The sequence below is a fragment of the Lycium ferocissimum genome, chromosome 8 (genome assembly GCF_029784015.1).
Source record: "Lycium ferocissimum isolate CSIRO_LF1 chromosome 8, AGI_CSIRO_Lferr_CH_V1, whole genome shotgun sequence".
Lineage (NCBI taxonomy): Eukaryota > Viridiplantae > Streptophyta > Magnoliopsida > Solanales > Solanaceae > Lycium > Lycium ferocissimum.
Window position 1 is genome coordinate 32,922,090 of NC_081349.1, and position 10,754 is coordinate 32,932,843.

Genomic DNA, 10,754 nt, shown 5'->3' on the forward strand with positions numbered 1-10,754 from the left:
GATTGGGCTCTTTCTTGAAGGAATGAACCAATCTTCTATGATACTCTGTCAATATATGATATATATCATGTGAGTGTCATAAAGGATTGAGAAGTGTTTTTTTATTTTTAAGGAATGAATCAATCTTTATGATACCCTGTCAGTATATGATATATACAATGTGGGCATCATAGATGATTGAGCTCTTTTTGTTTTAAGGAATGAATCAGTCCTTTATGATATCTTGCGAGTATATGATATATCATGTTGGTCGTTCATCCATGATACTCTGTCAGTATATAATATATACCATGTGGGTATCATAGAGGATTGAGTTGTGTTTTTCTTGAAGGAATTTACCAGTCCTCTATGATACCTTGTCAATATATAGTATATGACATATACCATGTGGGTATCAGAGGATTGAGTTGTGTTTTTCTTGCAGGAATTAACCCGTCCTTTATGATACCTTATCAGTATATAGTATATGATATATACCACGTGGGTATCATAGAGGATCGAGGAGTGTTTTTTTGAAGAAATGAACTGGTCCTCTATGATACTCTACCAGTATATGATATATAACACGTGAGCATTATAGAGGACTGAGTAATATTATATATCAGGATGGTATCATAGAGGACTGGGTGTTTCTTTGGAAGGAATGAATTGCCAGTCCTCTATGATACTGCCAGTATATGATACACCATGTAGGTATCATAGAGGACTTAGTAGTATTTCTTTTTGAAGGATTGAATCAATCTTCTATGAAACCATGTCAGTATATGATATATACCATGTTGGTATCATAGAGGAATGGATCAGTATCATAGAGGAATGAATCAGTCCTCTATGATATCTTGCGAGTATATAATATATCATGTGGTTCGGTTATCCATGATACACTATCAGTATATGATATATACCATGTGGGTATCATAGAGGATTGAGTTGTGTTTTTCTTGAAGGAATTAACCAGTCTTCTATGATACCTTATCATTATATAATATATGATATATACCATGTGGGTATCACATAGGATTGAGTTGTGTTTTTCTTGAAGGAATTAACCTTTATGATACATTGTCAGTATATATATAGTATATGATATATACCATGTGGGTATCATAAAGGATTGAGGAGTATTTTTCATGAAGAAATGAACTAGTCCTCCATGATACCCTACCAATATATGATATATAATATGTGGGTATCATAGAGGAATGAGTAATATTTGTAATGAATATGCCATCTATGAAGCCCTATCAATATATGATATATAACATGGTATCATAGAGGACCGAGTGATTTTTTGGAAGGAATGAACCGTCAGTCCTGTTTGATACCCATATATACCATATGGGTATCACAAAAGATACTTCAATCACATCGATTTGATATACTATATGCTAGAATAAATTATTTTTTGAGATATAGAAAAAATAAAATAAACTAAAAAGATAATATATCAGTTATCCTTTTTATTGATTTACTAAAAAAAAAAAAAAAGGAGGTAAAAGGTTTGTAGAATTAGGTTATGAAAAAAAAACAGAAAATAACGAAAAAACGAAAGAAAAGGAGAAAAAAGTAAATGAAAAATAGTAGAAATTTAAAAAAAGAATAAATAAAATAGCAAAAAAAGTGAATGAAGTAGATTATGGAGATAAAAAAGAAAATAAATAAATAAATGAAATAAAAAAAAGGAACAAGAAATAAAGAAATAAAAAAAATAGAAAAAAGAAATGAAAAGAAAGGAGCTAGAATTAAATATGTAATCAGATTATGGTGAAAAAGAAAATAAAAAATAGTATGGTTTGGGATAAAAATAAATGAATAAAAAAGGAGAGGAAGAAAAAAAAAACAAGAATAGAAGATAAGAAGTAGAAAAAGAAAAAAAAGAAAAAAGAGACAATTACCTACAAAAGCTACAATGGGTATAAAGGGTAAATACTTTTGGTGTACGAAAGTAAGGGGGGCATGAAAGGGTAATTATTTTGTGTGTAGTGGGCATTGGTGTTCTTTCCCCTAAATTTTTCTCTTGTGTATTGGCTTAGCAAAACTTGCTTTACTTCTAGCAGTTGCCACTGCATCTATTGAAAGAGCTTTGTCGATAATTTATCAAGAACTTTTTGAGTTGTTTCCCGGTGTCTTATGTAGAACGAGAAGTACTTAATAGTACTATTTTAATGAGGCTACTATAAAGACATTCCAATAATTGAAAATTCATGGAGTACAATTATAATGATGTATTTGTTTCAGTGATAAGAGCGCAACTCTTGATGTGTGGGTTAGGCGTGCATTAAGATCCTCGATGAACAACAGTATTATTATTTAAGTGAAGAAAAGTAGATGGGCAAACTCATAATTCACCAAATTTTGAACCGTGCGCCAACAGGCCCTCGCGGATTTCTCGGTTATCAAGCAATTCCCGCCTATACATCCTGCTGCAAGTTATTATTTCTGCAATTATCATTTTTTTAATAAGGACAATTATCATTATATTTTATGAAAGATTGAACAGTTGAGGAAGTATGAATAACAAATACTGATTTAAATAAAAGAGGATCAGAAAAAAACACTAGCCCCAATTGATAGAATATATTTTCTTGTTTGCCATCTGCATCACCACAACTGTTAGTTATCTTTCCTTCGTTTGTGGTGTGCATAATAATCCACTATGAGTGCTATTTATGTATGAGTAGGAACTTATAACTTTATCCCATTTGTTTTTCCCCCCTTTTTTTTGGTTGATTTCCTTCAATAAGTAGGTCAAAAGTCTTGATCATCACTTAAATATTCTTGTTTTTTCTTGGAATAATTTGGACTTGAAAGGTGGTATTTTTTTATGATGACGGTGTTCGCGGTCAGCTTGCGCGCACCTCGACTATTTAATCGAGTATCGATTGCCTTCCACCATTACAAATATCGGGTAACTCTACCCAACGAGGCTCAGACATATGGGATGAAATCACCTAATATAATGTAAATCTAAACCTCATAGTTCTTCACCGCATCATTGTCCCTACTATTAGAAATATAATTGGTATTTTTTTATGACCAAGAAATTCATCTGAAGCCGACCCTTTGGGCCAACCGCAACCTTCAAAACTCGGTGATGATGGGCTCTGTCCTCTACCCTTCTCCACCGCATCATGTCCCTATGGTTAGAAATATTGGTTTTTTTAATAATAAAGAAATTCTTCTTCACTTGTGGGACTATATTGGGTATGTTGTTGTTTTTGTTTTAATCGAAAAATCCATCTGAAGCCGACCCTTTGGGCCAATTGCAGCCTTCACAACTCAGGGATGATGGGCGTGCCCCTCTACCCTTCTCCACTTCAATACCAAAGTTAGTTCGGTTCTCACAGGGCTCGGACCTATTTTTTAAAACGCAAGTTCCTCTACCTATGTCAATTGAGCTGACCTCTGGTGGACAGAAATATTGGTATTTTGAGTCTCTAAAATAATTAGTCGCTCCGTCCCAATTTATGTGACACACTTTTCATTTTAGCGTGTCCCAAAAAGAATGTCACATTTCTATAGCTAGAAACACCTTAACTTTAATGTTTCCCTTTTACCCTCAATGAAATGATTTATAACCACACAAATGTCTAAGGTTTGTACAAATTTCAAAATTCTTCCTTTCTTTCTTAAACTTTGTGCCTAGTCAAACGGTGTCACATAAATGGGGATGGTGGGAGTAGAATAAACAATTAAATATGATGGGAAAGAGTAGTATAAAATGTAGATTCATAATCAAATCTTACTACCCAATTAGAGCAATTGATCACTACAATCATATCCAATACTAACTCTAATTACTTACTTGTTGTCTTCAACAATGATCAAGAAAGCTGCTGTGGCCTCATTTCTGGTGCTTTTAGCCTTAGTTTTTCAAGCTATTTTCCCCCCTCCTCCCAAAATTTGTAGCTTTTCAGGTGATCCATCCCTCACCTCAAGAATCAAACTTAAGGATGGAAGAAATTTGGTGTACAAAGAGTATGGGGTGCCCAAAAAATTGGCCAACTATAAAGTTGTATATATTCATAGCTTTCGTACAAGCAAATTCGATGCTGCCCTTATAACTTCGGTACGTAAAAATTTATTCAGTCTTATAGGATTTCTCTTATCTACTCCCTTCGTTTCATTTTAGGAAAACTACGTATATATACATGTTAAGGAGAAATATTTACGAAACGTGACGATAGTTTTCCTTATTTACAAAACATAACGATATTTTACGAAACATGACGGATTTTCATATATTTTTCGTTTTTTTAATTTTATTTTCAGAAAATAATTTTTTTAAAATTAAAAAAAAAAACAATTATATATATATATATATTTTTTTTTTTTTTTTTGCTCAAAGGCTTAAAAAATTACCTCAAATTTTTGTGTATGAAAGCAGTATGAAAAATGTATGAAATGTGTATGTGTAAGAGAATTTTTTAATATAGTTTTTCATACACAAAATGTGAATGAAATTCTAAGTCTTGAGCGAGATATACACATTTCATACCATTCTCATATATAAAATTTTGAGCGTAATGTTTAAGCCTTGATCGAGATATACACATTTCATACGTTTTTCATACACAAAATTTGAGCGAATTTTTTAAGCCTTGAGCAAGATATACACATTTCATACACAAAAGTTTAAGCGATTATTTTAAGTCTTGAACGTTGTATCAAAGTTGTATACAATGTTGTTGTAGTTGTATTACTTTTAGAGAAATCTAACATGAACTTTATACACGAAAATGTGAGCGAAATTCTAAACCTTGAGCGAGATACAAATTTCATACAGTTTTCATACATACAATTTTGAGGTGATTTTTTAAGCCTTGAGCGAGATATACACATTTCATACAGTTTTCATACACTAAATTTTGAGCGAACTTTTTAAGCCTTGAGCGAGATATACACATTTCATACAACTTTCATACATTTTTGAGCCAAAAAAATAAATTTTTTTTATTTTATTTTTTAAAGTATGTTTGTTATAGGATTTGTAATGTTATGTTTTGCAAATAGAAAACTATCGTCACGTTTCGTAAATATTTCTCCTTAATATGTATATATACGTAATTTACCCTTCATTTTATATGACGCCTTTTGATTGGTTTGAAGTTTAAGAAATAGCACATACCAAATGTACCTTTAGAATTCGTGGTCTTAGATATGTCATGAAATTTCTATGGTTGCAAGAGAATATCATTAAAGGTAAAATAAAATGGGTAAAGTTAAAGGTTTTCCAAATATAGATGAAATTGGAACAAGTTAAAAAGAAAAGAGAGTTGTATAAAATAGAATATAGCCGGTTTGGCATAAGCTTCCAAAATTTGTTTATTTTGAAAGTGTTTTTTGAAAAAAAATACTTTTAGAGAGCAAAAGAATTTGTGTTTGAATAACATTTTTGCTAATATTAGAGCATCAATTTATGCTTGGCCAAGGTTCCAAAAGTGTTTCGAGGGAAAGTTACTTTTCTCAGCTTCTGCTACGCACTATTCAAAAACACTTATGTTTTTTCTAAAAGTTTGGCTAAAAACCTCAATAAGCATTTTTGTTTAAAAAAGTAAGCTCTTATGACTTCTCAAAAGTTTAGTCAAATAGACTCTATAAAGAAAATAGTGCCATATAAAATAGGTAAGGAGAATATTACATTTTTGAGGCTTTAAATTGACATCTGAAAGAACTTGCTGTTTGTCACAGAAAGCAGTTGAAGAATTAGGGGTATATGTGGTGTCTTTTGATAGACCAGGGTATGGAAAAAGTGATCCTCATCCAAAGAGAACTTTTAAAAGTTTAGCTCTTGATGTAGCAGAGCTTGCTGACCAATTGGAACTTGGAACTAAATTCTATGTTATGGGATTATCCTTGGGTGGTCAGCTTGTTTGGGGTTGCCTTAAGTACATACCTGAACGGTAAGATCAAATCTACTCCTAAGATGTCCTACTTTTCTATATTTCTTTCTTATGTTCTTCACTATTATAATGGGAAAAGGTCTAAATTTGCCCGTGTCTATCGAAATAGCTAAATTTTGCATTTTATTACACTTTTGATCAACACATACCTTGTCGTTAGCAAATCATTTTATGTTTGCTTTTACCATTAGCAGGCTTCCAGCATAAAATGCATGGACATCTATGCTACTCAGACTCTCCAAATGTCGCCGCATTTTGTGTCGGATCCTCAAACATTGCATTACTTTTGGATGATCTGACACTCATCCATCGACATGTTGAAGAGTCCGAGCAACATAGGTGGACTCACATGTCCAACTTCTTCAAGAAAAGGTGCAAATTGTGTTAGGGGTAAAGGCCGAATTGCGACTTTTTCCTAACGGGGGGATAATATTATACCAAAAGTTTCACCAAGGATAAGTCGCTCAATTTCAGATAGTATGCGGACAAATTCGATTCTTTTACCTAGTTTATATAATTTCACATCTCTGAGGTCTTTTCTTTCCCCCTTTATTGGTTGTTAGCTTAGCAGGAGCTGCACTATTGGCTCCAGTAGTAAATTTCTGGTGGCCTGGATTTCCAGCAAACTTGACTAAACAAGCCTTTGATGAGCAGTTACTTAGAGACCAATGGGCTTATCGAGTTATACATTATGCTCCATGGCTTGTGTACTGGTGGAATACTCAACAATGGTTTCCTGGATTTAGTGTTATAACTGGGGAACACAAATTGTCTCAACAAGATCTCCAAATTGCATCCTCACTTGATGAGATGCAACTTCAAGAGGTGCATAATCATACCTATTAATATTTTCGTTTATGAACTTTGATGAATAGTTTTATACCTTTGAACCAATTGTCCCTATGCAAAAGCAAGCATTTTACTCAAAAGCTTTGAATATTCTACTCTGACTTATCTTATTGCCATTCAATCTTATTGCCATTCAATCTGTAAGGCGGGTTTCCGCTGAGAACAGGATCGTGTTCGTGTTCAAAGGTGAACAAAGCCCTATCTTATAGAGTTTTTTGTTGTTCCCAAAGTCTTAAGAGGAAATTACAGGGCTTGGAGGGGGAGGAGGCGATGTAGGGCCTCCCTCGTCGAGGGTTTTAAAGGCGCCCCAATGATAGGGATAGGTTTGTAAATGCTCAACTTGACATGATCATATTAGTTTATCCTAGTTTCTTGGTAGTTTAACGTATGGTCGCCCTTCCAACAAGAGAACTAGAAGAGGTATAAATATGGAAACTTCTCTGCCATTTGGATTGGAGGATATCGGGTTTGAAATTTCCCATCTTGCTTCTAGCTTTGGGCAACCTGCCATGGTTGGCTGATTACCCAAATGTTCCCTTTTTAAGCCCCAATATAGATTTTGTCGTATTTTTAAAATTTTGCAAAAGTAGCCCTTAGAACATTACCCTCTCAGACAACGTTAGACTAGGATCTGGTGTTTGCTCGTATATTTCTCAATGTTATAGACAAAACATTCGGGTGTCATCTAATGTTTGATTTACTTACAAAATTTTAGGAGGTCTAATGTTTTTGCATAAGATTTCATGTTCACTCAACAGGGATCTTTTGACCGCGTTAAGGTCCATAAGTTACGAGAGAAATAAAGAGGGTCATTTACTAAATAGTGGTCCCAAAAAGGGAAAACTGGCAAAAATTTCTGGCTATGGTCTATTCCTTAGGTATCTTAATTTGATGTTGTTTTCATTTGCTCATGACAATATTTAAATGCAGGCATATGTTATACAACAAGGGAGTTTGAGTCACTCCATCGAGACCTGATTGCAACTGGTTTTGGTAAAGTCAAATTCGATCCTATGGATTTGAAGAATCCTTTTCCTAACAATGAAGGCTCTGTACATTTGTGGCATGGTGTTGAAGATGGCATTGTCTCTGTTAAACTCCAACGCTTCATCGCGCAAAAACTTCCATGGATAAAGTATCATGAGCTACCAGATGCTGGACATATGTTTCCTTATGGTGATGATAGTATAAAAGATGCTATATGGAAGACCCTTTTATCTGGAAAAATTTAACTGATTTTTACAAAAGTGGAAGTAATTGTATGGTCTTTCAAAGCCTTAGTTTTCAACTTGGATGCTTAAAGGCAAAAAGATTGGAATGTTCAAAATAAAGTAAGCCTCTGAGTAGTCTAGCTAAGATTGCCTAAATGCTCATGCTGAGCATGAGAAGTGGAGTTATCTTTATGTGGTGTTCAGCTTGAATAATGATATATATACTCCTTTTGTTTCAAGTTTTGCTCGTCAGTCATAACTTGTGAATAATCAAGCAAACACATGCAATTTTTGTTTATGAGGGGCCAGTTAAGTAGATTCATTGTTTCTGACTTATTGAAATGTCCTAAACTCCCGCCTCATACGCAAACTAATTTATGTCCATAACTTATGACCAATAGGCAACAAAAGTTTTGCCCAGTGAATATTTAGGCGGAAGTGATTTTTTAAAGAATTTGTTAAATGTGAACAAAAGTTCAAGACAAGTGAGGCAGGAGTTCCGGACATTTTCACATACTGCTCATAAGTTTTAGTCAATTTAACAGGAGCTGCACTATTAGCTCTGGCAATCAATTTCCAGCAAATCTGACAAAGAAGCAGAGGGAGATAAATTTCTTATAATTTTTATTTGGCACTAGGAATCTCATCTCATTAGCATATTCGAAAAAACTTTTGTAAAAATCTCAATCACCTATTGGTTGTTACACGAACATTGTACTAAAAGATTAACACTCTATCCTAACTCAACCAATAATTTAGAGTGAATAGGTTAAAACTTTCTAGCTTATCATTATTTTACGAGTTTCATACCTAAATTATTGGGTGCTTACAGAATCTCCTAAATTACCATGAACTCATATTAAAATACCCCTAGAGGAATATAACATGCTACAGCCTATATGAACATCACGCTCCAAAAGCTCCTCCTCGAGTTCCAAGTGGCAATACATATGATATTTTCTTTGAGTGAATAGGTTAAAACTTTTCTTAAATAATGATCGTACTATTGAGTGCTCACAGAACCCTCCTTAACTATCATAAATTCATTGTGACAAGTGGACTCATTTTTAAGACTTTTGTCATCTTTCATGCGTCTCTCAATAAGTTACGCCAAGAATTTTGTCACATATCCAATTGGGGGTTTTTAATTTGAAGAAAGTTATAGTCCAGGGATAAAGTTATAGTCCAGGGATAACAAAAACATCCAATAATTTAAGTAACAAAATGATTATAATTTAGAGTTTTTTCTAACGTATTCACTCCATACTATCCAACGTTTCACATCACAAGATGATAAGAAGTACAATAATTGAAAAGATGATGTCAAGGTGAAATTGACATACACGTGATAATGTTTTTTAAATATATAAAAGAAAGAGAAAAGACATCATTTAACCCCTAAATTTGGCACGAAAACTTAATTTAGCAACTTAACTTAAGTTGTATTTATTTACCCCCCTTAATAACTTTCAAGTTAATTAAATACCCCCGTGGACCAGTTGAGATCTAGGTGTTGTTCACCACTCGCCTGGTGATTCGTCCACATCATTAAATATTTTTTTAATTATTATTATTTATTTAATTTTTTTCTTTCTTCTTCATTCTTTCCCTATTTTACTATTTTATTAAACAATAATTAAAAAAAAAAAAAAAGATGGACCCATAGCCGCCGTTCTCCTCCTCCTAAACTCCCCACCTCCACACCGCCGCCGCCACCACCCTACCACCACCGCCGCCGCCACCACACCACCACCATAACCACCGCCTCCTTAAATCAAACCAACTGAAAAATTTCATCTTTATTAAAAAATTTCTTGATTAATCATATTTCCACCATAACCACCACCGCCGCTACCGCCAACCTTTCCCACCACCGAAGCAACAATAATGTCCAACAGATCATCTTCTTCCAATTTTGTTTCTACTTCTCATTCAAATCACCAAATTAAGAAAACCCACAAATTTTGGACTGAAATTCGGATTGATATCAACCAAAAAAAAAAAAGAGGCGGCGGTGGGTATCAACAAAAACCCACCTGCAATTTCTTCATTGCAGTTCGTGCAATTTATCTTCATTGTTGTTTAGAAAAATAGAGACGATAACAGAGGCTTCTCCCAATTTCAATATAGCATACCCACTTCCACTCTTTGCAAGCTTGCTTCGCCGCTTCTTCAAAATCTCAAATGATTTTTGAAAACTTTCAATGTCATTTTTCAAATCTGATTCGAAAACTTCAAAACACAATAATAATTCACCCAGCAACAGTTACACTGAGGTCAGCGTCGCATCTTTCAATTTCATATTCGCTTATAATAACTACTAGCAACCCATAATTTATTGTTGTTAAACTGCCCTTCAAATGGACTTATGCAACAACAATGAAGAAATTGCACGAACTGCCCTTCAAATATGCTCAGCAATGAAGAAAATGCACAAACTGCCCATCAAGACAAAGAAAAGAGAAAAAATAAAAAAAATAAAAAATAAAAAAAAAGGAAGAAAGAAGCTGAGGAAGATAGCAGCAACGATTTGGAGGATGGGGAAGAAGGAGAGGGAGGGCGAGGGGGGGGGGGGGGGCTTAGAAGAAGGAGAAAGTGCAGCTACCATGGATGGAAAGAAAAAGCAAGTAAGTAGGGAAGACAGAAGAAGACAGAAGAAGAAAGAGAAAAGAGAGAAGAAAAAGAAGAAAGAGAAAAGAAAAAAAAAAGGAAAAATAAAATATTAAAAAGTATAATTAAGTATAATAAATTGTCATTCAATTAGAGAGACATATGTACAAATTTAATCATT

The 10,754-nt window shown here is 33.8% G+C and overlaps 2 protein-coding genes across 2 annotated transcripts in view; both read left to right on the plus strand.

The window, feature by feature from the left end:
• Nucleotides 1–10,754, plus strand: part of LOC132068115 (ferredoxin, root R-B2-like) — a 62,658-nt gene that overhangs the window by 434 nt on the left and 51,470 nt on the right. The gene's annotated exons all lie outside the window — the stretch shown is intronic.
• Nucleotides 3,684–8,204, plus strand: LOC132068114 (uncharacterized). Its single transcript, XM_059461595.1, has 4 exons — nucleotides 3,684–4,069; nucleotides 5,692–5,903; nucleotides 6,467–6,728; nucleotides 7,706–8,204. Exons 1-4 carry the CDS (start codon nucleotides 3,821–3,823, stop codon nucleotides 7,982–7,984), a joined length of 1,002 nt encoding a protein of 333 aa, XP_059317578.1. The 5' UTR covers nucleotides 3,684–3,820; the 3' UTR covers nucleotides 7,985–8,204.

Bases quoted from the DNA above. Each gene is read 5' to 3' on its own strand.
- LOC132068114 (XM_059461595.1), top strand. From the start codon at position 3,821: ATGATCAAGAAAGCTGCTGTGGCCTCATTTCTGGTGCTTTTAGCCTTA. The intron at 4,070-5,691 runs GTACGTAAAAAT...TGTTTGTCACAG, and splicing joins ATGCTGCCCTTATAACTTCG to AAAGCAGTTGAAGAATTAGG. The intron at 5,904-6,466 runs GTAAGATCAAAT...ATTGGTTGTTAG, and splicing joins CTTAAGTACATACCTGAACG to CTTAGCAGGAGCTGCACTAT.